At 39.5% G+C, this 27643-nt stretch overlaps 1 protein-coding gene and 1 long non-coding RNA gene across 3 annotated transcripts; both read right to left on the bottom strand.

Annotated features, from left to right (window-relative positions):
* Positions 1-866: 866 nt before the first annotated feature.
* LOC117814895 lies at positions 867-5318 on the bottom strand. Its single transcript, XR_004631663.1, has 3 exons — positions 5141-5318; positions 3837-3947; positions 867-994 (listed from the first exon to the last, which is right to left on the bottom strand). It is a non-coding gene; the product is annotated as an uncharacterized LOC117814895 (long non-coding RNA).
* Positions 5319-7534: 2216 nt separating this feature from the next.
* On the bottom strand, positions 7535-27383 carry dapk2b (death-associated protein kinase 2b). 2 transcript variants are annotated; one of them, XM_034686464.1, is made up of 12 exons: positions 27217-27381; positions 26520-26665; positions 18863-19084; positions 16893-17031; positions 14371-14500; positions 14233-14281; positions 14113-14139; positions 13875-14027; positions 12999-13044; positions 9870-9959; positions 9684-9764; positions 7535-8348 (listed from the first exon to the last, which is right to left on the bottom strand). In XM_034686464.1, the coding sequence occupies exons 2-12, from the start codon at positions 26594-26596 to the stop codon at positions 8268-8270; spliced, it is 1095 nt and encodes a 364-aa protein (XP_034542355.1). In that variant the 5' UTR covers positions 26597-26665; positions 27217-27381; the 3' UTR covers positions 7535-8267. The 2 variants fall into 2 exon arrangements, with proteins under 2 accessions (XP_034542355.1, XP_034542356.1); XM_034686465.1 differs by lacking the exons at positions 7535-8348; positions 9684-9764; positions 9870-9959 and adding an exon at positions 11571-12289 and having other exon boundaries at positions 27217-27383.
* Between the last annotated feature and the right edge of the window lie 260 nt (positions 27384-27643).

The following is a 27643-nucleotide window of genomic DNA, read 5'->3' as shown; positions in this document are numbered from 1 at the left end:
GAATCTACATTTTTCTGTTAAATTGATAACTACAATTAATGTGATTCTGAATTTCGGACAATTCAGAGTCTTGATTTTTAACCTCTCAACCCCACTCTGCAACTGTTTTAGCTAGATTAACCTGTGTATATCTATTGTATAATTGTAACCACTGGCCCTTCCTATTTTATTGCTTTTATAGTCAATCCCCAGAACCTCCTTTTTTTTTATTTGATCTTTTAATTGTTTGTATATCCAAATCAAAAAATTATCCTATTTGATGACTTTGATGCTCTTGATTCATTGTTGTTTGTGTGTTGTTGATTTTTTAAATGTCACTGTAAATGACTTGATATCGTTGTAAAAGAGGGTTGCCCCTCAATGATCTCTCGAGTATAAATAAAGGTTGATGGATTGATGGATTGATGGATTGATTGATTGATTGATTGATTGATTGATTGATTGAATGTTTAAATTTATAAGTGTACACATTACTTAATTTGTATATCTATGAGAAAGAAATCAGACAAACAAAAATTGCTCAAATAATCAAACTATGAAGAGGTGTAACTTTTGGCTCAGTGATTTAATGAGCTTTCTTGTCAAATAAAGGACAAAACTGCCCAAAAATAACTTTAAAAATGTCAAATAATTCAGCATTTTATTCTCATATTTGGAATTATTGGTTAAAATGCACTAAATCATGGGCAATGGTGGCCTAGCGGTCTAGGCGCCCCATGTACAGAGGCTGCAGTCCTCGTCGTAGAGGTCGCCGATTCAACTCCCGGCCGCGACCATCCCCTGCATGTCTTCCCCCACTCTCCACTCCCCACATTTCCTGTCTCTCTTCAGCTATCCTTTCACTAGCAAGGACCACACCAACAGAATGAGATTTGACAGATAGTTTATTGGTTACGGATTATTGTATTGATCGATTTTGAACGCATAGTTGCTTTGGGGAAGCTTCATAGGGGATCCGCCGTAGAACCCGGGCACGACGAACCCCCTCAGGGCCCTATGGATAAGGAGGAGAGGAGCAGAAGGAGAAAGGGAAGGGAGGGAGGGATGCGGAAACAAGAGCGAGAAAGGAGGAAATGGTCAGGTTTGAATTTATGGGAAAACTGAAGAGGCACGGTGGAGGTGTGGCCCTGCTCCTGAAATTTTGCTATTATCACCACATCAAATAAAGGCATAAAAAGCCCCAAAATATTTATAAAAAGCACAAAATCATTAAAAATATGCTCAGTTCACTTTTTCTTTAATCTCAGCATGTATTCTTCACTGTCTTTTTTCCCCTCTAACAAGTAATTTCTTTCACAACTATTGTTGCTCTCACCCTGAATGTCTCTCTTATGCCCACTAGGTGGCGCCATTGTAAAAGAAAACATAAAACGCCATTGGAAAGACATTTTTTTCTGACTACAAATGAATTCTCCAACAATAAGGTTCCATGTATTGCTTTATATATATGGCTACCTAAGGCTATTGTAAATTTGATTACTTTGTTGTTGTTTTTAACAGTTTTTATTGGATAATTTTTTTCACTTGTTCTTTTTATCATCACCACTATCACCTAGTCTCTTGCGTTTCACATGAATATATCCAGATTATATAACAGAACCAATCTTACATCCTCATCCATCACGAACCATCTCTCCTGGTATCCAGTCAGCTGTCTTTTTTGTATCCTTTTTAATTTTCATTGTACTATAATCCATACATTTGTTTGTTGGTGTTTTTTGCCTAAACTTCATGTATGTATTTTTATTTTTTATTTGGCTTGTAATCTCTGTCCCTGGTGGAAATTTTATACACCAATGAAAAGAGTCCCTTCAATGTCAGCAAATCAACAGGTGGGGTTTAGTTATGAGGGCACCTCACACTTCAGAATTACCCACTGGTAATTTACAGTAACAATAATTTAATTAAACTACATTAAATATCCCAGTTGATCCTTTCACACATCACTGAGTCAAGCACTCTCTCTAACAGCACTCCTTATTGTTGTTGTGAACAGCTCCATCCATCACATCATCCCCATCTGCTGGATCCCATCATCCCATAACCCTGTCGCTGGTCGACCACAGCACTGATCCCAGCATACCCGCTGTGATTCTGTTACATGAGATGAACTCAACGTACTGTAAAGGGCTGACCGGAAGGCATGTCGTCTCCCTCTCCTCCAGTGACAAAGCTACAAAGGACTCAGCTCATGTTTCAGTGAGACATGGCTGAAATATTTCACAGTTACCAGCCCTGAGGTCGCCTTCATCGGGATGGATACAGACGAGCGACACCAGCGTGCTCCAAATGTTTTCTCTTATCTCATCTTCTGCCAGTAACTCAGACGCTGTCATTGAACAGAAACAAACTGCTGTGCAAACAGAGTCATTGTAGCTCTAATGAGGACTTGAGGTGTAGAAAGTCAACAGATTTTCACTTCAGAAATACAGGCTGAAGTGAACGAAAGATATAAACTGTCTACTGTTTTATGTCCTCTGTTGCTCTCGGAGAGCTTTGTTATTCCTGCATATTTTGAGGTTTTGATAGAAAGGTTTTCTACTGTTTACCTCTGCATATTCATTCCATACTTTGTTGTGTCAGTAAGGTTTTAACCTCTGTTTGAGCTTGGTCACAATAAATGTTAAACAGAAATGCTGTGTTACAAATTTGGAGGGATGGATTCATATTTAGACAGGAAGTGCTAAATTGGTTGAATCAATCAGACTTTTAAAATCCTTTTACCTTTGTTTTTGTTTGTTTTTTGTTACTTATTCACTATGTTTACTCTGTCTTTTTGCTTTATTTATCCATGGCTGCCTTTTAATGCCACTAAAGCACATTTTAAACTTCAAATGGCTCCCTACTTTAAAGGTGCTATATAAATTAAAAAGCTGTTGATAATGAAAGATTAGCTTGACATGAGCATTTGACAGTGTTTGTTGCTTTGTTTTGGCCAATCTTTCTTGACCTTGAATTTTATAAAAGTGAATCACGGTAGTTTATCTTATACTGCCTATACATTAGAAAAAATACCAAGACAGAAATATATCGCAATACTTGGACCTCCAATATGATATTGATATTTCAACTCTTAACATCGATATTTTTGTAATAATAAAAATTCCCATTTTAGCCGAGTTGGAACTAAAATACAACTTCAGTATTTCAAAAACAATAAAGTGGAAAAGTTGTTTGCAATTTAACACAATATTGTGATCTTATCTTATCTTATCAAATAAAGTATATCTTATCTTACTATCGTATCGTGATCCAAGTATCGGGATGCGTATCGTATCGTGAGGTTTTGGCAATACTCACCCCTGCTATACATATTAACGGGTAACCTGTAATGACACACTGAAGCACAAACAGGCCTTTTCAGACCCCCACTTGTTGGTTATGACCCCTTACTGGCAGTCTGTCTGGTACTGGCCCCCATTATGTCTCAAGCTGCCAAAAATGCCTTTAATTCAGGTCAAATTAACTGTCCAATGTCTTTCAGCCCAGCTGGGCCTAAACAACATTACTATTGTGGAACTAAGTAATTGACCAGTGGCTGGAAGAAATATCAGTAGAAGTGCTCAACCACAATAAGTGCTCGTTGATGTACAGTGAATTGATAATGTGCCTATTGTCAAACCCTGTTTTAGTCTAATTCCAGTTTGACAGGGACACTGACTCTACAGTTCACATGCACATGAGTACCACAAAAGTTAGTTTTGTGTCAGCTAAAAGTTATACTACTTTGTTTGAATTTGTAAACATGGAAGAGATGAGTTTACACCTACATTTCTTCTGAAAAAAAAAAATGTAAACACAAAGATGCATGAGTTTTGAGAAGCAAGAGTCCTTACTTTGTTTAAGATAGAGACCCACAGCCCATTATTTGTGTGGCTGTGGGATTTCAGAAATACTTTCTTCATCTTCTCCCTCCTTGTCTTCAAGGAAATACTACTGGAGTCAAACTGGGCAAAGACAATGACAACATGATTGTTTAGGTACAATAATGTATAAACCAAGAGGCCAACATGTAATGCACATGTACATGTTCCTGATCTTCATCATTATTTGCACAACATTTTAACTAAAACCAAGAAGAGAGAGCACATTACTCCTGTTTTAATAACCCTACACTGGCCGCCCATTGCTTTTAGATTAGATTTTAAGGTTTATCACTTAAAGCATTTCACGGCCTGGCCCCTGAATATAACTGTGATTTGCTGTCACCCTACCAGCCCGGATGCAGCCTCAGATCCAGAGGCAGGAACCTCCTTAAAGTTCCCTTCACAAAGTTGAAATCTAAGGGTGACCAAGCGTTTGCTGTGCAGGCTCAAACGGCTGTGGAACGACCTGCATGAGGATCTCAGGCAAGCTGCATCAGTATCTTCTTTTAAATCACAGCTGAAAACATATTTTTATCGAAAGGCCTTCCTGTCATATTGTTTTATCGAAGATGTTACATTCATGGTTTTCTTTTATTCACTCATTGTTTAATTTGTTTTATTGATTTTAATTGTTTTAATTGCTTTTAGTAGTTTCTCTTTTACTCTTTTATTCAGCTGTTCCTCTTAAATTGTCTTGCCAGCCCACATACACCCCCATGCTTTGTTGTGGGTTTTTATGATGTAAAGCACTTTGTAACGTCCGTTTTGATAAGTGCTTTATTAATACACTTTATTATTATTATTATTATTATTATTATTATTATTATTATTATTATTATTATTATTGCTGTAAGGTAGCTAGATCATCAGTTACGTGCTTAGTGAATAATGCCAACTTTTTCAGTAGAAATATCTGGGGAAAAAAAGTCATAAGGCTGCATGGTAAGAATGGTTTTGGTCAAAATTAGCCCCCTGTTGTACAAGGACGTCTAATACCACATGGTACAGACTTTAAGTATTCACACTGTTTACAGGACTTTTCAGAAATAAAACGAAATATTGATTATTTTTTGTTGTTCCTAGGCCTTCACTAACCCGAGGGTTGTTAGCCATAGCCATAGACTGTATAGCTTATAGCCGCAAATGTAGCTTCACAACAACATACTGAGGCTGCTTATTTACTCTACTTTACCCGGGACTAGGTGAAACAGACATGAATAGTACAATATTAAAGTTAGCTTTGCGCATCCAAATAAGACATTAAAAATACTTACTGAACATTAGACGTGTAGTCCCGTGCTGTGCAGTACATAGAGAAAATACACCTGAACAGGTGACCACTGCAAGGTGACATGATGGTGTCGCTGTTAGCACTGCTGCCTCACAGCAAACTGAGGTGAGGTCGTCCTAGCCAGGGTCCTCTAGTGTGAAGCTGAAAGCTCCTGGTGTGTGGACCATGCTTTTGACTTGATTTCTCAATTGCCAAAACACATTTCTTGACTTCCACCCTATGCTTCCACCACGCTTTTCTCAACACTATAAGCACAAAACACAGTTTTTAAACTACATTCATCAAACCTCTAACTCTTCCTGCAAAACAAAACAATGTTGTCAGATCATACCCCAAGTCAATCAAAATTAAAAACAATACTGAGAAGTCATTACATACTATATCAAAAAAACTGAAAACACAATGCCCAGGACATGAAGCTGTAGAAATAATGTTTATTGTTCACAGTAGACTAAATTATTTTGCCAAAAAAAAAATCCTCTTTGAATGTAGCACCTTTATACAGTAAAAAAATAAAGTAAAAACAAATATAAATGAGAAGCACATTACAGTGTAATCCACAAAATCAAACTGAAGTGCTTACAGTGTCTACAATCATTCAGCCACAGCATCATGTCTACCTGCTGGGTCAGGCCACAGGACTTCATCCTCATGACATCACAGGCCACATTCTCCCTGGCCAGGCAACAGGGGAGGAAACCCCTTGCGTGCTGGATCCAGGCTTATATTGGTTTCCTCACATCATTAGCCACAAGTGTGATCAGTTTTGAGTGGTTGTGTTTAAGCTGTGACACCTGTGCTTCAAATGTGTTTAACTTTTGCTACCTGTGCTTACCATTATGCAACACAAGTGCATCACAGTGCAACATGTGTTTTAGTGAGTGAGAATGTGTTTGAAGTTGTGTCTAACAGGTGAAAAGTGTTTATGGTTTTGCCAAAAGAGTGACTGATTCCATACATGTGTTCAGGCAGCTAAGGAATTTGACTCAGACAATAGGGTTTAGTGTTTTAGCAATTGAGAAATACTGTAACATTATGTACTGGAGCTTAACAAACTGTAAGTAAGCTATGCAAGGTGGCTTGGTGTTGGCACTGACACCTCATTAGATAGCATTGCTGCCTTATTGCAACACGTTTCTAGGTTTGAATCCTCAACAGGGCCTCTCTGAGCAGGGCTAGAATACTCTTGCTCCCTCTCACTGGGGTTTGGACTGCATTTTTTGAATTCCTGTAACGTTGAGGAAAGTAAACAAACATAAATTAGTGAAACCAGCAAGATGGTATGTCAGCTTTGCAGTTAACACTGATGTCTCTCAAAAAACTTTAAATACAAGCTGGGGTATTCCCATGTGGAGTTCATAGTTCTGGCATCTTCCTGCTGAACCATATTTTCATGAATACAAATAATGTTTGGGAAAATAGTTCAACTTGAACAGGTGAGGAATTCAAGGTGTCACAGTGGCGTGGTTGTTTACACTGCTACCTACAAGCAGAAGATCGAAGGTATGAATCCAGGCCATATCTCAGAAGTGTGAACAATGTATTTAACATTATATTGTACTGAAAAAGATACACTGAAAAAGGTGAAATGCTCAGGGTCACACAATGTTGTGATGGTTAGCACTGCAGCCTTAGAGTAAAATGATTCTGGGTTCAAAACCCATTGAGGGCATCTTAATGTCATGCCTGAATGTCTCATCCTTTGTCCCACTGGACTCTAGAGCAGCACATCAGTGTAGTGGTTAGAACAGACCCCTTTAAGCAAGCTGGTAGGCTACCTGGTTCAAATCCAGATGCAGAGGGAACTCCCCTGTCAAGCTATAATGTTCTAGGCTCCTGTCACTGCACTAATAATAATAATAATAATAATAATAATAATAATAATAATAATAATAATAATAATACTTTATCTATATAGCACTTTTCAATACAGGTAACAAAGTGCTTCACAGTGGGCATTAAAGACAAGAAGTGTAAAGCAAGATTTATCTTTGAATATTAAGATTTATCGTTGAACGTTTAGATTTATATTTAGCATTTATATTTAACAAAATTTTAACTTAATATATTTTTCACAACAAAATTAAATGTGAAGATCACAAATATTCCTCTAAATGTGATAAAAAGTGACTTTTAAAAACTCACTCTACATTTGTATGACGTATTGGAGCTAAATGTGGAGAAATGTTGCTGTTATTTTCAGTGTGCACAACTTTACAAACGGCGCCCCATAAAGGACACTCTAAAAAGCAGCATCAAATTGCAGGAGACAGTAGCAGCACAAAGAGACACACTGCATTTCCAGGAACTGCCAAATCTTCTTTCTACACTTTTATGGAGTCATTGATTTTTACTTTACATCAACCAACAAAGAAAAAACACATTCATTCATTTATTAAACATTCAATTGAAAATCCATACAAGTTTTCAGAAAACATGTTATGTGTATTTAAAACGAGCAATTGCTTCTTTTAATGAGCTAAAACATATTCACATAGACACTTTGCTTACATATTTACAACATTAATACAGTATATCAGAATACATCGGGGTCAAAATGCTTTAAAGATGTCACCTGTAAAGTTTATTTTATGTCTATAGTATATATCATATTTATTAACTGTCTTTATCTATACGTAAGATGAAATGCAATCATGGTCTCATTGTAAGTAAATAGCAGTAAAATGACAAAATATCCTGAAGTTAATACAGTAAAATGTTATGGCTTCATGTAACTCATTTCAATGCTGTTATTGTTTTGGACAGGACTCCTCTCGTGAGGACTGAACAACAGCTGAGAGACTTTTAAGGCTGTAGTTATCAGAGGAAGCTGCCGTGCTTGTGTTCATGCTAACTGGTTTCCCAGTTCCTGTAAACAACAATCCAGTAAATTGTCTTCTTCTGACAGACAGAAGTAGCTCAAAGTTTAATTGTAGGTAGACAATCTGCTGGTTTGACCACTGATAAGATCACTGTTTGCAACGATCACAGAGACAGGCTGAAGATTCTTGATGAGAAGTAAGAGCTGAAAAGTGTGTCTCAAAATGGCAGAGTCACTGTTTTGCAACCACAGCTTCATTGGCTGACAAACTTTGACGCTTGTGGGGTTCTCAGGAAGTGCTGCTTCTCTTTCTGGTCCTCGGTCTCCTCTTTATGATTTCGTCTTCTTCTTGGTCACTTTCACAATCCCTCTGAAAAAAAAGGAAAGTTTGAGTAAGGAAAACAATGTTGTTTGTGTGGTGACAGGTGATTACAGTTCTAATTTATTGTATCCATTTTTTATTTCATTTTTTGTGGAAAAAACAGCAGCCTAAAATACCAGGATAAACTTGTTGTTGTGATCTCTTTAGGACAGTAAATGGGTCAGATAGAGGGTAATGCCTGATGACTACAAGCAAAAACTACTATTATGTTGTACAATTTGAAAAATATTGGGTATTTGGGGAAATGTTTTTATTTAGTTTTTTGCAGAGATTAAGTTTAGAGAATTGATACCACTCATGTTTTTAGAATGTGGTGAACACACAGCCAGCTGCAGATAAGCTTAGCCTACCTTAAAAAACACCAGCAACCAAATTCCTCTTTCACTACAACTCCAAAGATCAGACATGCAAAATTTAATGTTTGTTAATTCTATGCAAAGACTGAAATGATTGGCCATTAGGAGAGTTTCCTAATGTCATGTCTCGTCAGTTATGTTAAGTTTGCACTCCTTACTTCAGTCTTGTCTTTCCTGTTTGTCATGTCCGCTTTTATTTTGTAGTCATGTCTCTCCTCTCGTTTCAGGCACCTTTACTTACTGTCCTGATGTTCTCCCTGTGATTGTCATCCCCACCCCTCATTGCTTCCACCTGTGCCCCACTACCTCTTCCTTAAAAGTTGGCGTCTTTTCCTGTCCTGTGCCAGATCGTCTTGTCACTCGTGAATGTGCTCTTACGGAATCTCCAAAGCTAAGCCTGTTTCTTTGTTTTTCTCTTCTAGTCAAGTTCAAAGTTTTTCCTTTTGTTACTTTGTGGATGTTTTCCAGCTCAGCTGTGAATTTTTGTTGTCATGTTTTATTTACTACTTTATTAAAGATCCTTTGTTGCCAACCTTAAAGGAGTCGTGCCTTTCTGTTTGGAGTTTGCATGTTCTCCGGGTACTTCAGCTTCCTCCCACAGTCCAAAAACATGCTCACCAGGTTGATTGATTACACTAAATTCCTAAACTAAAAAACTCTGTAGGTGTAGGTGTGGGTGTGTGCATGAATGGTTGTCTGTCTCTGTGTTAGCCCTGTGATAGGCTGGCGACCTTTCCAGGGTATACCCTGCCTTTCGCTCGAAGCCAGCTGGGATAGGCTCCAGCCCCCCATGACCCCTAACGGGATAAGTGGTCAAGATAATGGATGGATGGATGGACTTATGACATAGCAGTCTTGTCGACTAACCCCAGATAAAAAAGGAGATATGAAAAATTTCTTACACCCAATTTTGTTACTTTAAAAGCCATACTGAACCATTGATCCCTTTACAACAATAAGTTCTTACCCCGTCCTGTTCAGACAGCTTGTGGTTCTTCTTCATGATTCTTGTTAAGTGGTTGCACAGAGCAACAATTCTGAATGACAGCTGTTAAACAATACAATTGAAGAGAATTAAACACAAAATCAATCAAGTGCAACTTTTTTTTAAGCTGTAAAGAACTCATTGAACTATTTAAATCATGTGCTTTACCTTCCACCTGCGCCTCGCGTATTGCCTCCTAAAATTCTCCAAGTTGACCACCGACAACCTTTTCACCATGGCCTGTCTGGGATTCAGAGGCTGCAGAGAAGAGGCAATATCTTTTATGTAACAGTCAGATGTTAAAGTATGCTGAGGAGCTGGTCTTATTTTCACTCTACAATTGGAGGTGTTGGAAATACCAGATCACAAATCAGAAAAGCAAACAAACTGAAAGATGAACATTTATTTCAGTGTTCAGACAACAGTGAAAAATGTGCATGTAGGTGTGACTTTCTGTTGCAATTCTAAACACACTAAGAGCTGACATATTCTAGCACCCAATCTTATCTAATGTTGTCTTCCTGTCAGCTTGTACAACATTTCCAAGAAAGAAATACAAAAGATCTTTTACATAAATAAATAAATGTAACCTTAAGTAAAAGTGCAAATTAAAGTCTATGAAAAAAATGTCTGAAAATAGGACTTCATAGGTATCTTTACAAAATTGACTCCCTTTTAAAAATAAAAAAAACATCTTCAAACAGTTTAAAAAACCCCAGAATGGAATAAAGAAAAAATAAATCAAAACATTTGAAGTTCTTATACATTCCATGAAAAAGAAACACTGCAAAGACCACAGTACCTACCTCCATAATCAATACTTAGCGTCAGCGTCTGACTTTTCAAAATAAAAGCTTCCAAACAAGCTTAAACAAACTTCAACAGTGCAAATTAAAATGAGTATATAATTGAATTATATTACAAGTGTGCAAGATACAGGGAGATCTACAGTCATGGATTCATATAATACTTATTGATATGTTTTTCATTAGAGTATCAGCACCATTGTATTATTTGAATCTGAGAATATTTCTACCATTGCACCAAAATTATATTACTTTATATATTTAAAATGATCTTTTTTGTCCCCCCAAGACTCAAAGAAAAAAAATTGATGTCACAAGACTGTGAAAATATGGAGCTGCATTTCGACCAAGAGTTCCAGGGTCTTTTAGCCCCCAGAACTTCTTTCCCCAGAACTAAAAGGTTCCTGTGCCCCCATTGTTGTCTGCGTTTTGACCGCGGGCTGAAGTCCCGGGTAGATTGTGTAAATCAGGCCAGTGACATATGGAGAAAAAAATATATATTAAATAATATTTTGAAATTTTAAGAAAAAACTAAACTAGTATGCATTCCCTGGAACTCCCTCTGTGTTTCAACAACTGTGTTAACTCCACAAACACTGTTACGTTCAACCGAAAGTCCCAGGACCTTTGAAAAGTACTACCCCCCAAGCAGGGGCTTTTCAGGGGGGGGAGATTAACTACCCCTGAACCAAATTTAGACCCTGGTTCCTCCGGTCGAAACGCAAGTAGTTCAGGGGTAAAGTCAGATCTGACAAATACAACACATGTCAAAGAGTGACACTCGGAGTGCTGCTAGTCCTTCTACTGAGAGTAAGGATGGGGGAAAATTAGCTATTTTCCCCTTGTTTCCTGTCTTTGTGTGAAGACAAGCTAACTGTTTCCTGCCTGTTGCTTTGTTATCTTCTTATCTTGGCAGAAAGCTAACAAGCATTTCGCTCCAAATCTAGTCCTTTTTATCACTTTAACAAAAAATAGTGAGTTCAAAAGTCCAAAATAAAGAAAGAAAGAGAGAAAGACTTGCACCGCTGTGTATTCAAACGTTTGTGTTGTTAAAAGAATTCAGTGCTATGAATCCAAATACCCTAATTTTTGAAAACTAAAAGGTTTAAGATTTTAGAGTAAATAAAAACGTCTCTTCTGATGTCTTCATTAGTTAGACTCTGTGAGTGTCTGTTTTATCTCGGGGCACAGTTCCCTCATGCAGGACGAATGCAGCAGCTCCTTCAGTGCCTTTCTTAGATCTGTGTTCAGGCTGCTGTGGATGCTGCCGTTGGCTCCTTCAGGATGCAGAGAGCTCATCACTTCCTGCAGCCACTGCAGCTCAGAGCTTAACTCCTGTCTCAGGGCATCCAGCTGATTCTGCCTCTGACCGTACTTCCCACTGATCGTCTCCAAACTGACATCCACGGCCTTCATGTCGTCCTGCAGCAGCCTCCTTGTGGCCTCCACTTTACGGAACTCATAGCAGATTTGTGACAGCTGCTTTCTTGCAGTCTCACTCTCCTCCTTGTACCAGGCCTCCTTGTCATTGTAGATGGAGATTAATGCTTCTATGTCACCTTGTAGGTTGTGTCTAGCTCCTGCCAACTCTGACAGCCCGGTCTCCATCAGACTGACATCCTCCACCACACAAGCAAAACGCTCAAAGTTGACATATGTGTTGTTCTGGGACACACTGGAGTGGGACTGGATGGTGTACTCCTTTAAACGCTTCGTTTTGAACTGCTCTGTGTTCTTCTCGACCTCAGGAGCAGCGCGTTCCTCCACGATGTGGCCAAAGGACTTCAGACAGAAGGGTGGAGGAGGAGGGGGAGACACTGAGTGAGAGGCTGTCTCATTGTTGCATCTCGAAAACACACACAGCCGTGAAAATCCCAGCACACGCTGCAGATCTGTAGGATTAGTGTGTGACCCTACAGCGACAAAGCCATGGCAGGTAAAGGCGCCAAAACACGTCAGACATTCCTGTTGAGTGTGTTATGTTTCCTGGCTTCATGCTTGTATATCCAAACAGGATGAAGACTCCACAGCAAACAACACAACTTTTGCATGCATGTCAGCAGCTAATGTTGGAGATGACTTCTTCAACATTGCAGGTTGTTAAAAAACACAATTAGTGAACTGTTGCTTCAGTCCGATGATGAATAATTACGTAAGACGCAAGATATTTGGAGCTCAGTGTCTTGATGGGTCAAGGGTGGAAAGTAATATTCCCAGAGTGCGGGTGTGGTGCGTTTATGAAAACAATATACAGACATTATGAGATAAAGTGTGTTCTCAAAAAGCCAGAACATATGTCAAAAGTTAGAGGGTGTTTTCTTTGTTTTTTTCCATGTTTAAAGACAGATATTCCTCCGACAAGAAAGAATCCTGTTATCTGTTTCATATCTGTGACAATAACTATTAAATGTTGTTTCACATGTAGAAAGAAGTGGTTGTAGTTATCAAGAAAACAAAGGCATGCTACAATGCTCATAAATGAAGTGCATACCTTTATCCAGTGATGGTTGAGGGCGTCTTCAATGGTCATCCGTTTTCTAGAATGATGAGATAGAGAAACGCAGCTGAGAAAATACATTCAACTGACACAATCAGACATAAAGTATGGTGGTAAGCAGGAAATTTAAGATGCTGACATCTCAGGAATACACTGAGAGCAAAGATAACTTTTGCAGGAATGTACAGTTTTTGGAGGCGTATTAAAACTGAAAAATGTTAGGCATACAGTATGAAAAATGTGATATAAATTGTTTGATTCTTTTCCGTCTAAATCTAGATTTCTGTGGATTTACAATAGACTGTATAAAATATGGACGTAGTATCCGTGACGTCACCCATCTGTTTCTGAAGCGCTGTTTTGAGGCCAATCGGCGGCGGCAGCCATATTGCTCCGCTATTGAGCCAGGGTGACGTAAAGAGGTGGAGTTTGAGCCTCCAAGCCAACAGCTACAGTATTCCCGCAGTCAGCTGTGTCTCTCATTGGAAGACTTGTAATCTCAATATCTTTGAAATTGCTGCGTTACAAAAAAATTCACCCCCTGTACAGTGTGAGCCGATCGAGAAATGAGCTATCCAGACTACACTGGTCTCTTGTACCAGGCTGTAAACATGTTTATTTCTGCTGTAAAGATTGTCTTTTTTTGAATTGGTGTGTATGTGGTTTCTGGTACTTCCGGAGCCAGCCTCAAGCGGATCCTCGATGAACTGCAGTTTTTAGCACTTCCACATTGGACTCATATTTTTAGACTGCAGGTTGCCGCTTGGGATTTACTCACTTCTCGTTCTAATCAGATTGGCTACATTGTTTTGATTGAGGGATTTAGAAAGTCAGACTTGACCTTTGACCTTTGTCTGTTAGTTACTGTACCTTGTATCTTTCTCAAGAAGCTCTCTGATGAAGCTCTTGGCCAGCTCACTCGTGTTGTTAAAGAGCTCCTCGTCAAATTGGTAGTTCAAGGCAGAGATGTTTGCCAGCGTTTCCTGCTTTGAGTCACCGAGGAAAGGTGACGCGCCGCTCAAACTGAAAAGACATTTGCACGATTACTCGGTAATCTCTCCATGGACATTAAAATTCTCACTCATATTCGAGAATCCCCCAAACTTACAGTATATATGTGATGACTCCAATGCTCCTGTAAAAAACAACAACCAAATGTTAATCCAATTAATGCACTGAAGCCTGAAGTGTGTATGTATCTAAGTCAGAGGTAATTACAGGATCTTACCACATATCTGCCTCCAGTCCCAGCTGCTCATAGTTGACTATCTCTGGAGCTGAAAATAGAAAGCATACACCCCTGAATCACCCACACAAAGCCCTTCTTATAAATTAACCAGAACATGTCCGATATAAAAACACTCACCAACAAATTCAGGAGTGCCAAAAATGTTTTTAAAATCCTCCCCAGCTTCTATTTTGTGTGCCAGTCCAAAGTCTATGAGTTTGATGCGGGGCAGGGAAACGTTACTGTCCAGCAGCATAATGTTTTCAGGCTGAAGTGCAAAAGAACAAAACAAAGGCACATTGATTAGAAAATCTATCTATACCAATAATCAAGATTGAGCGGTAAATTAATCATCCTGGTGATGTAAGTTACCTGGTGAAAGCTGCCTTTTTGGTAAGCATTAGAGAAAAACATGGCAGTGGTTACAGTCATACCCGTTAGTGTGAAAATTTGAAGGAAAATTCCTCGGAGGGGATTTTTTTTATCTTTGATCTTCTTCATCAACCCTTACTCAAGCTGCATTACAAATGACAAACCTCTTTAAGTCTATAAGACCTAGACAGCCGCTGGCGGCTACTTGTCCTTAAATGTTTGATATCTTTTGAACCGCTAATCCTATCAACAAGCTTTGAAAACTCAGTTACAGTGGACATTCTCAGCTTTCCATTGATACCGCATTTGTCCCATTCAGCACATTCAAAATAAATTCAGGATAGTCTGGCACCCCCAAAGATGGTCTAGGTCTCTAAGGGTGAAGCCTATAGGAATTTGCAGTACAAACCAAAATCACCACAAATCTCCTTATAAGACAGCAACTTTTATAACCCCAAGCCCCCCCAAAATTGTGAAGCTGTGTAAAATGTCAGTAAAAACAAAAATCTGATGGTTTTCAAATCATTGTTACCTCATATCTAATTGAAAAGTTACTAAAAAGACAACATCAAATTTGTAAACTTGATCATTTTAAATTTGATTCCAGTAACACATTACAAAGAATTTGGGACAAATACTTGTTTACCATAGTGTTGCATCACCTCTTCTTGTTCTAACAACACCCTGAACATGAATGTGAACCAAGAAGACCTGTTTCTAGAGTTTTGAAAGTTGAAAAATCTATCTATCTTTAATGCCTTAATTTTTATTTAAGGTTTTACTTTTAGTTTTTTATCTATTTATTTAATCTAATCTGTTTGTGTTTTTTTCCTTATGTAAGTAATGTGAGGTTTGGGTGGGAGGGGCTTGGGGTCATGGTCATGAGAAGGTCAGTAAAATTGTTGTATTGTGTTGTATTGCAGTACTGTCATTGGTGCACACACTCTTTGTATCTCCTGTTTTAAACTGTCAATGCTTACATGCACTGTAAGAACAAAATCAATAAAAAGAATTGTGAACAGAGAAAAGAAAGTTGAAAAAAATAAAAAATTCAAAGGGTGACAAGTGAGGAATGCAGGCAGGCCAGATTAGCACGTGGACTCTTCTACTACAGAGCCATGTTTTTGTCATACGTGCAGAATGTGGTTCGGTATTGTCTTGCTGACATATGCAAGGTCTCTGACAAAGCATTATATGAATGGTAACACCATGTTGCTCCAAAACCTGTATGTATTGATCAGCATTAATGGTGTCAAAATTTGATTCAACAGACGACAAAACAGATTTGTTGTCTTTTCATTATTTTCATTTAAATACTGTATAAGCTTTAAAGGATTTGAAAACCATCAAATTCTGTTTTTATCAACATTTTACACAGCCCCCCAACTTTTTCATTTTTAAGCACTTCTTTTGACCTTTAAACTTTGTACATAATTAACAAACTTTCATTCAGCAACCTAAGAGGAGCTGGTAAGGTGGATTTTGTTACTGTTGAACATGAGGTTGCCAATTGTAGTTCTGAGTTAGAAAGCTAATTGCAAGAAGGAAGTGATATCTCTCAGGAACATATGAAAGTATACAAGCCTCTAAAAATCACTCCAAAACATACATTAAACAACAATGGTAGAGGGAGTCAGAAAAAGTAAAAAAAGAAAAGAAGGAATTGATATCAATCAACTTTCATGACTCATGAATGCATGAAACAAGTAAACATTTCAAATGCATCTTTCAGCTATCACACGTGATTTTGCAGACTTGCAGAATCACTTTTACTGCGTTTGCTGTATCCCAACTGATCAATATGAAAAGACACAAGATCTGCAGCTCAAATAAACTGACATTTTCTTCAGCTATTCTGATTCAACAGAGAACACTCAGCACCAATGAGCGCATATATCTGTCATTGTAAACCAAGGGTCAGTGCCTCAGGCAGGTTTGAATTGAACCCTTCACTGAATGTCCTTTCTCCTTAAATGCCAAACAAAAGGCTACACGAGTGAAGAGGAGCAGCAGAAAAACAGGACAGTGACTTTTATAGAGGAGCGTGGGCGACTGCTCTCTGAGAGTGAGGAGATAACCTTGTGGTGTCTGTATCTGAGAGTCTGGATCTCTGCCATTGAAAACAGGAAGGATGTGTGCTTCAGTCTCTACCGTTACATACATCAGACCTATGCTATATTTATCTATATTTGACATTAAGGAACTGCTCCAGCTTGAGTGTACATACAGTTCTGATATTTCATTTTCATCACAAGACAAGTTTAGAAGAAAGATGAGATATTTTGTACCTTCAGATCAAAATGTATGATTCTCTTGGAGTGGAGATATTGGACTCCATGTAGGATCTGTTTGATAAACTGAGTGGCCTCCTCCTCACTGAGAGACTCCTTCTGAGCCAAGAAATCGAACAGCTCTCCACCAGAAACTCTGTAAAACATAAACACAAGCGCACTCATACACACACACTTAGAGACTCATTCTGTAGCTCAGATTATCAGGAGCAAGGCCTCTCATGAACATTATCTTAAGTGAGCACTAAAGAGTTGGATGTGCTGGTGCGGGATGCCTTAGATAGATTTTCTGTCACAATTTCAGTGAGTGGTGATTCAGTCTGCCCTACTTATGAGAATGAAAATAGTATTAAGCCGTCCTTTGACCAGATAGCAGCACATTAACCATGTTCACACAGCAGCAGTTTTCCTCTCACATCAAGCTTGATATGGAGCATGGGCTCAAATGTTTCAAGATCTTAATTCACAGTAATCTAAATTAACTCACAAATCATAATTATTTTAACAACTCATAACTGTTTAACACCCACTAAAGATGATAGACTGTAAAATTAGGGAAATTTGACCATAATTCTTGTGAAACATACACATTTTGACAACCCTTCAGCTAAGAGCAGACAACAGCTAATCTTAGCATCCTATCCTATCCTTTAGGGCAGGGATTCCCAAACTTTTCAGCCCGCAACCCCCAAATTATAGGTGCGAAGACTTGCGACCCCCACTGTCCCTCAAAGTGACTTAACACGGCTTCTTTTAGCTGGGCTGCAGAAAATTAGCCTACCTATATGAGCATGTGGCTGTTTCCTGTTTCGTTATGAATTAACCTACAGCTACTGATGCTTTTGATAATGAAATGTTCACTAACCCTAAACTTAGAAGTCATCTGGCAAAAAGAAAGGCAGACAGCTCATTACATTTTCTACTTTCAAGGTTTTATTTCAAGTTTAGCTACTATTTTTGTCGATATGTTTACTATAATGGGTAAAATCAACTATTTTTAGAAAACATTCTGGAAGAAATCTCATGACCCCCAATTTGTGTCTTGCGATGTCTTCCAGAGGGGTCCCGACCCACACGTTGGGAACCCCTGCTTTAGGCGAACACTGTTAGCTAGAAAGTTGCTGAAAGCTTAATAATTATTTTGTTGTGTTACACAGTACAATAAATGTTTAAAATATTCATAGAAAAAAATAGTTTTTATGTTATTTAAAATGAATGTATGCTAAGTCCTAGCTAAAATAATTTTAGCTAAGTGGAGAGTGAATGCTAATGTTAAGTGACGAGGATGGTTCATGAAAACTGTTGTTTTTTCTTAAAATGTAGCACAATGTCTCCTCATAGTTTCCCTATCAACTGTGTTTAAAGTCATACATTACACAAGTCCATAAAAAATTTGAACCTTTTTTGAGGTGAAACTTACAACATGGGTCACAGCAGTATAACAGGTAAACAGCATCTGAGCTTCCAACCCTGGGCATTATGTCAGAGGAAAATAGCCACAGTGTGAATAAGGTGAATAAACATAATGTTCTTTTAAAATAATGCACAGTGTGTGACTGAATATAAAAGAAAGTGCTCTGTCTGTCAGTTAGTGCTTTGAGCTTTCATTTGATCCTAATTGTGCCCTCCATGTTCCCAGGAACTCTTTGGACCCAGAATGAGGCCCCTTTTCAACACAAGCTTTATTGACTGTGTGACAGGCGTTCAATTCATTTTGGCACACATGGTTCTGGTGATTGGTTTTCTGCAAACACAGGTTCAACAAACAATATATGTACACAAATGTGAACTCATAAGTCAGATCATGGACTTGGATTTGGCTGCATTAATCTGGAACATCAAATGCATTAAAAAGTACTTAATGAAGATGTTATGGGCTGTAAAATTGTTGTAATTTTCCAGGGTTGATCAAACTTTTAACGGTGTGTGGATGATGGGATATTTTGTTTAATCATGCAGTGACTCACAGTTCAAGGATGAGCACCACATCTGTTCGGTTCTCGAACACGTCATGTAGCGCTACAATGTTGGGGTGCTGGATCTGCTGCAGGATGTCCACTTCCCTCTCAATCTCCTCTTTTTTTACACCACGTCTGCTGGCCCGACTCTGCCGCTTCTTGATGAACTTGGCTGCATATTCAACGCCTGTACTCTTCTCTATACAGCGTTTGACGATTGCAAACTGCCCACTGCAAACAAAAGAACACAAGATGTTAAGTTTTGTTGTCCCTCATGTTAATTAACTTAAAGATATAACACGGTTCTTTGATGAAGCGATTCACAATTTACAACAGGATACTCTAGGGGTGAAGACACATGTGAGGAGGAAGTCTTGTGTCGAAACTAGATGAAATATCGAGGTGAAGTCTTCCACTTCCCGTTTCCCAGACAAACAGAGAACAATCAAACTAAACAGAACTGCTGTCCTCCCACTTTAACAGCCTTTCCTGCCAATTTCTAGCCATCTTTGGAGCATCAATTCACTGAACAATCCCAAAACTCTGAATATTTCACAACAGAGGTGTGGCTTGGAGGCCATCTTTCAGTGGCTTATTGTTTCAGGCTTCACTGGGATCTTTTTATGGGAGCTAAAGCCTGTAGATAAGTGGATCTTCAATCTAGATAATCTTGAGAAATAACAATCCAATATTTTAGTTAAAAAGGCAAGAGTGACACTATCATCAAACACAGTGTTTCACTCACTACTGACCCACTGATGGACTGGAAGATAATCTTATTTTCCAGCTCTGTTGCCCAGTTGTATGTATGTACGGAGTCTCCATGGCTTTATCATCCAACCAGCACTTGTAATGTCAGACCTGTCTAAGCCTCGCTACCATTTAACACACTTCCTGCTGCTGTGTGCTGACCTCCCCACTCTTTAAATTCACAATCATAAAACAATCCTCCCAGTCATTGACCCCTCATTAACAGGCCGCAGAGAGAGCTGTGGTCCAGTGTGTTGGCAGAGTTGGCCGGGAGTCCCTGAGTGGGGAAAATGAAAGTTAGAACAGACAGAGAGAAGAGGACCATTCAGGCTAGTCTGCAACACTTAACCCTCCTGTTATGTTCATTTCTCTGGAACAGCAATAATGTTCCTGGGCCAATTTGACCTGGGGCATATTCAATTATCCAAAAGTGTTAGAACCCCAAAAAATCCCAATACACATTTTTTATTAAATCTAATTTTTAACTCCATTACTAACCATTTAAATAAAGATTTGGTCAATTGGTGTTCTTTAATTCTCACAGATCATGGTTCAATGAGGATCACTCACTCATATTTCATCAAAATTAATTTTCTTTATTTTATTTTACGTTTTTAATTTTCAATTTTTTTATGAAGTGATGTTGATAAACTAACACGACACCTCTTCTGTCACATGCTGCCCAGATTTTTTTTTATCTAAAACAGACTTTAAAAAGGAGGGTTAAGTGACTACAATCTTTTATTAAAACATACAATTAAAGTCTACAGACAAAATGTTTACTTTGCAGATTGTCTGATGCACCCTTGTCACATTGTATTTTTAGAAAGTGTGAAGAAGACACAGAGAGGAAACAGATAATAACTGCCAGCCATTAAATATGTTTGGGACATAACTGTCCACACAGAGATGTCAGGGTGGCTGTGAGAAGCTGTCCAGTGTGCATCTGCTATCATCATGGTGTCTAGCACGTCAAGAATAGCCCGTCCTGCAGGCTCGTCCGAGCTGGATGAAGGAGTGGAAAGAGAAGAAGAGTGGAAAAGAGGATCCCCAGGTGGAGCTGCCAGATAAAGACTGTCCAAAACATATAGATGTACAACATCCTACAGCAGTTTACACATGCACTGTTAAAACAACTCTTAAACATTTACTTAACTGCATCACTGTGGCACTGTTGAGCTGGTTTTAAGGCACACCCTGTCCTCTGCTTACTCTGCTCTACAATCACATTAGCAACCAGCTCCAGGGGAGACTGTTAGCTAAGTTGCCTCACTCAGAAACAACAAAACTGATGTGAACTTTAACCATGCAAGTCCATATCTTTAATGTCTTTTGAGCGAGCGGGACAAAATGTTTGGAAGAACTTCAGCTATTATGCAATCATGTTGAGTAAATCATGGTTTCAATTATGAACATTTCTATGACTGAGACTGGGAAAAGTTTAGCTTCACACCTGTGCTGCAATACGTCAGATTAAACAGATGTTACCGATAAAAGCAAGTGTTTTTTTTACAAACGGTTTCATGCCAAGTTATAATTAATCCTATTTCCCTTTATATGAGGGTTACAAAAGAAATGATGCAGTCAAATTTCAGTGTGAACATCTCTCATTTGTGCAGCGTAACAATGGTCTTCAGAGAGTCAAAACAGGGTGGGTGGAATCTGAAATGCCCCCTCTATCTGTTCTATTCACAGGACATTTCCACCCCTGAGACATCCCTCATAGGCTGACCCTGTTAGACATGAGTACGATAATGTGTGAACTGAAGAGGAGGGGAAATCACTCAATGAATTCCTCTTGCAAAAACACGCATCAAGTACCCTGAAGGGATCAACTGTCACATGTCAGGAGGAGCAGCAACAGTGTCCTTGATTTGCCTGTAAAACAAGACTGAACAGAGAACGTCGCAGACTGAATGTGAAGGTGCACATCACAAATGTCAGTGCAAGGTTTAACTTTAGTGTGTGTTGTTATGAAGGGTAGAGTAACGGTGGACAGAGCAGTGATGCTGGGAGTGGTATTCCACAACGGGCCAGGCGTGCCGTCTGTCTCAGCTCTAAGCCGGCCGGTGGGGCTGGAAGTACCATCTCCCCACAGAGTTTCCACTTTCAACAGCTGAGGGTCATTATCCACAGCCAAGGTTGGAGGATTACTCGGACAAGTGGCGCCAGCCCAGATTTTAAACACATTTCTGGACTGAACAACCTCTGGGACGTCGTGACAAAGAAAGCTATGTCCATTATAGACCAAGCCCCGTCCCTTACCACCTCTCACATCTGTGAGTCCAAGGAGAAGAAAAAGTAGCTAAACTTACAAAAATTAGACTCAGCTAAACATGTCCACTTTATCTGCTTTGATTCTGTTACATTTTGACATTTCTGTGCATGAAGTGTTCAGGATTCTCTATTCCAACATGTTTTGAAGTGGTCCACCACTTTTGTAGAGACGCAAAAATGGGATGACCTCCATCAAACTGGGCACTCTGGGAACATCCATTAGGTCAACACAGAGCTCCCTCTTTGAGGCTGCACTGAAAAAACACATTTTTCACCCGGTGAACAGCAGGAATGTCTTTCCCTCAGAGCTGACAACATACATTCTCAACCTGGTCTGTGTACATGCATGCCTACTCTGTGCTAGAGATAATTCACATACAGTAAACTCTAGCACTTTTCTGTCTGCATCACAACGGTCAGCTCTTCTCACCTCAACACTAGCAGAGTGTAAGTCTGCAGCCTCAAGTGTGAATTTCTGCCCTCCTGCTTCCTGTCCACAACCAACTTCTGCAAAATGAAATCATTTCTCTAATTCATTTCCTTCTGCACATATTTGCATAGTATTTCTAGATGAACATATCACACTGTCAAGGGGCAAATCAATGTGATGTGACCATTTCAGAGTTCCTACATTCGGTTGGAAACAGATATTTTAGGAACTAAGTGACAAGTCTACAACGATGCTGCTTTTAGGTAAACATCATGGCACTAAAAATAAAGAACAGAATGGCAGATGTTAGCTGGGAAGTGTATGAACCACATATGATGGTAATTAATTAAAAAGATGATTGATTGACAGCCCTGTTAACAAATGCTCCTGTAGCCAAGTAGAGCAGAGTGGAAGAGGAACGTTGAGAGAAAAAATAACAAACACAGACCCAAGAGTCACTGAAATCTCCATAGCCATAAGTGTCTGCTCTATAAAACCAACACAAGAATAGTTCTGTTCAGGACTGTGCCAACCTGATGGGGTAACCTACATCAGACACACACAACAAAATGATCCAAACAACCCATGGTAGCTGTTTCACAGTAGTAGTCAGTGCTAGCCCAATGTAAACAATCCCGGTTTAAATACAAATAAATAAAATAACATTGGTGTACTTGTAGACAACCTTAATTAGATCACTGGTGCGTCTTATCAAACTGAATTATTGACATGGGAATGAATGAGTTTGTAACACTATTTTTTCTTATCTTTGGGTATCACGAGGTGTGACTAGGCTCTACCTGCCAGATGCTTCTGTCCATACCAAGCGGTAACCTCCAGTCTAAAAATATAAGTCCAATGCGGAAGTGCTAAAAACTGCAGTTCATCGAGGATCCGCTTCAGGCTGGCTCCGGAAGTACCGGAAAACACATACACACCAATTAAAAAAAGATGATCTTTACAGCAGAAATAAACATGTTTACAGCCTGGTACAAAAGACGAGTGTAGTCTGGATAGCTCATTTCTCGATCGGCACACACTGTGAGGGGGGTGAATTATTTTCTAACGCGGCAATTTCGATGATATTGAGATTACCAGTCTTCCAATGAGAGGGACAGCTGACTTGATTGACAGGCGGGAACACTGTAGCTGTTGGCTAGGAGGCTCAAAGCCTGCCTCTTTACGTCACAATCGCTCGACAGAAGCAATATGGCTGCCGCTGCCGCCGATTAGCCTCAAAACAGCTCTTCAGAAACAGATAGGTGACGTCACGGATACTACGTCCATATTGTATACAGTCTATGGTCCATACATACAATTAATGCTCCACTGGTGCCATATGTCTGCGCCCTTCAAGGTGGTATTAGGGCTTCACATCTCACAATGGGAGGAGCATGGAGGCGTAGTGTCCATATGAATATGCAGTGGATTATAAATACAATTTTTTTATAGCAATGCCTCCCATTTATGTTCCTACATTACCTTAAAAATACAGCAATATCAACCTCATGGTGGCACTTGGGGTGAAAGGTAGGGTGGATTGGATTCATCCTCTGGGCATGTCCTGACAAATATGATATTGTGAATATTTTTTCTGATTGCCTCATTAACAGGGTGCCCAAACGGGTTAGCTGTACATTTAGCTAAGCTGTAAACACATCAAACCCACAAGTTTTAAGAATGATTCATAAACTTTGATGTACGCATGGTATCCAGATTACAAAATATGAAGGAAGTTTACAGGTCCTTTATTTTTGTTCAGGCGTGTGAAGACAATGGCACTTCCTGTCCAACTGTGCATCCGGTGAATGTTTGTCAATGCTTGCTGATGACTAAAAAAGATGATGTTTTCTCATTCATCGATGTCGCAACATATAGCAAAAACAAAAAAGGGGGGGGGATCGTCACACTTCCTACTGTATGTCATCATGAGTGTCATCACCCAGATGGTGAGACTGGTACAGCTGTCAGTAAATGTCTCGCATTGCAAGTAGAGAGTTCGACGTATAGGTTTACCAAAACGTCGCAGTTGGTGGTGGAAAGAAACATTGAGTACAACTGTGTGGGGCCCCTGACATTAAAATCTGTCAATGAGTGGACACTATGATGAATTGACTTTCCAGTAATACACGTCTCAACACTTCCACGGAGCAAAGGAGATCTTAAATACTCCACAGAGATTAGTTTTTGGCCCACCACCTTAAACTTCCCCCACCCTCCAGAGAGGAGAATTGAGTAACAGTTTCACTGTGGCGTATAAAGGAGAGGTCAGAACCCATGATGCTCTTAGAAAGTGTGGGCGGGGTGGGCTTCATCCTTCACAACACACAAAACACACTACACAACAAGTCAACTCACATGAACTTCATGAAAAAACTACAGCTGCTGAATTGGTGACAAAACTCTCATACACCTTTTTGTGACTGTGAAAGAAGTTCCTCTTTCAGATGCGGCTTTCAACCACAGAAAGTTTCTATTTGTCACGACAGAGATGCTAAACATGCAGGAAGTCCAACCCACAGTTGAGAGCACACTGTTAGTCCTCAAACCATCTATTTCTACATTTTTCGTGTACAGATAAAAAAGATACTCATTATAAGCAAAACACAACACAAAACAAGACAACACCCAGTCTGTGTCTGACCAGATGACTACCTATATGCTGTAGAACCAGGCTTTGTTTACCGTGCCCATGGCATACATTTATAGTGAGGGTTAGGTTTGACAGTCAAAATAAAGCTAAATGAGATTTTTGTTGGAAAGCTCTACTAAAACAAGTAAAGGACAGGATCGGCAAAGTGACACTTTGTCTGCAGTTAATGTGACAGGAGCTGGAAGGAAGTTCAGGAACTGGCCACGCCTCTGAGACCAAATGTGTCTGATCATCTCTTTCACCTGTGCCATTACCTCTGCGTATCTCCTCTCCTCTCCTCTCCTCTCCTCTCCTCTCCTCTCCTCTCCTCTCCTCTCCTCTCAACATAGGAACCAAAGGGGATGCTGATCGAGAAGTGTCAAGACATGCCCCCACCCTATGTGTCCTAACAGTTCAGACTATTTCAACCCCAACTCATCCCTCCCAACCTCCGCCTCTGCTCATCACACCCTACCTTGACTGCTACACATCCCTCCCTTCCTTAACTTCTACTCATCACACCCTACCTCAACTCGTCCTTCCCAAACTTAACCTCTACTCATCACACCAGACTTTGACCTCTGCTCATCTCACCCTACCTCGACCTCAACTCGTCCCTCCCAAACTCAACCTCTACTCATCTCACCCTACCTTGACAGCTACACATCCCTCCCTTCCTTAACTTTTACTCATCATACTTCGACCTCAACTCGTCCCTCCCAAACTCAACCTCTACTCATCACACCCTAACAAGCCATTAAAAATGTATTATTAATGCTTCAGCACTATGATAATAAAACTGATTCAAAAATCATGAACGCCGATTCATTTGATATTGGCTAATTTGATTCTGGGAGTGATTAAAGTAATTTAATAAGACAAATGTATGATTACTCGTGATAACAAACCATCAAAGTGTGAAAACTGAGCGCAATAGTCATTCTAAAATTCACCAGCTGTGGCTTACATTTCAACAGTAGGCCTTGGTTTGTGGAGTCAGGGTGTGTCAAAAGAGCTGTACAGTAAATCCTCTGACACACCGTATATTTTGACTGGTGGTGAAAGGTCAGGGGTCACACATCTTCATCTCGCACCCTCTCTGTCTGTTAGCAAGTGGTGGTCATGTCCTCTCCGTCCATCCGTGCAGAATGGATGTGGCTTCCTCAATCCATATTGCAACCTGCCAACTTCCTTAATTTATTTCCCTTTTGGGACCCTGTTTCCTTGATGTGTGCACTGCACAATTTCAAGGCATTGATACCGCCCTTCATGAGCCTGTGCTATAAATCAAACCTGACTCTCTTTCCTGGATTGAGCATTTCATGCCCAAACAGAGCCTTTTTTTTCTCTTTGTGTGCGTTTGCTTTTGAGTCTTTATCTCTCCTTATAAAATTCAACCGACTTTACCAGAGACACTCCCCATTTCATGCTTTAACAGGCCAGCTGTTTGCATACCGAAGAACACACATGAGGACCACTGTGTCAAGGCCAGAGCTGACTCACACTCTGACTCACACAAAGTGAGGAGGATAAGTTTTGTGTGCAGGCTTCATTAAACAGCTTTTAGAGACACTCACCTTCCCAGAGGATCGCCAATTTCATAGAAATCATCCACATTCTGTTGCTTGAATACCGCCATGCCAGGTGTCTTCATTGATGTAGTTTATCTCCTGGATGTGCACTACCAAAGCCTCTCCTCTTCTCTCCCTTCACAGGTACAACCCTGCAGATACAAAGAGGTGTTCCTGTTCAGTTCTGACTGCAGCAGTGAAAATGTGGACTGCATGTTCCAGCTTGCTGTAAAGCATTCTTTATGAGAGTTTGTAGCTACTTTCACCTGACTGTTGGGAAAGATTTTACATTAGAGGGTGACTAGCAAAGAACATTAAGAGTAACAGTTTGACTGTGGGAAGTGATTATTGGATTTGATTGAACTATTCAACCCACAAGACTTTACAAAACTGTGAGAAAAAGGAGTTAGGTTTAGTAATCCAAAGAGTATTTGGTGAGGGAAAGATAACAGTGACATTTGCTCTGGTTGTGAAACATTTCTACTGTTGAAAAGTCTAAAGTGCAGCACTAAACTTGACATCTATAAAAAGTAATATTTTTCTCTGCTCTGAATTTAATTATAAAAAACAGTGCACTGTCAGGATAAACAGTTATGTACATGCTGACATGTAAAGACAAAAACTGGAAAAAAAAATCCAACTTCCTACCTGGTTAAGTTTTCAGTATCACTCTAAAGTAGCTCCACAAACAAACACGTCTCACCTTCTGTCAGTCCAAAGTTGATGCTAAACTCTTTTGTGTCCCACGTCTCCTCACAGCTGCTCTGCTCTCCTCATGGCTTTTAGCTCAGACACAAAGCTGCTCCTCCAGCGTCTCTGTTGTTTTCTGACACTCGTGGCAGCACCATCAGGCTTTTGTGTCCGCAGAAGTCCCTCCCCCTGATGGCTCTATTATGAAACTGCAGCATGACAGAGGCAGGCTATCAATAAAGATGACCGGCATGTCTGCTGTTTATTCTAAGCACAGATAATTACAGCAAAATAAGCAGTGGTGGACAGTAACAAAGTAATTTTACTTGAGTTCTGTACTTAAGTAAATTTTTTGAGTGTCTGTACTTTACTTGAGTAACGTATTACTTTTACTCCACTACATTCAGAAGACAATTATTGTACCTTTTACTCCACAATAT

This window comes from Notolabrus celidotus, chromosome 6, assembly GCF_009762535.1.
Source record: "Notolabrus celidotus isolate fNotCel1 chromosome 6, fNotCel1.pri, whole genome shotgun sequence".
Classification (NCBI taxonomy): domain Eukaryota; kingdom Metazoa; phylum Chordata; class Actinopteri; order Labriformes; family Labridae; genus Notolabrus; species Notolabrus celidotus.
Note: the sequence above shows the minus strand (reverse complement) of the source record. Positions and strands in the feature narration are given on the sequence as shown.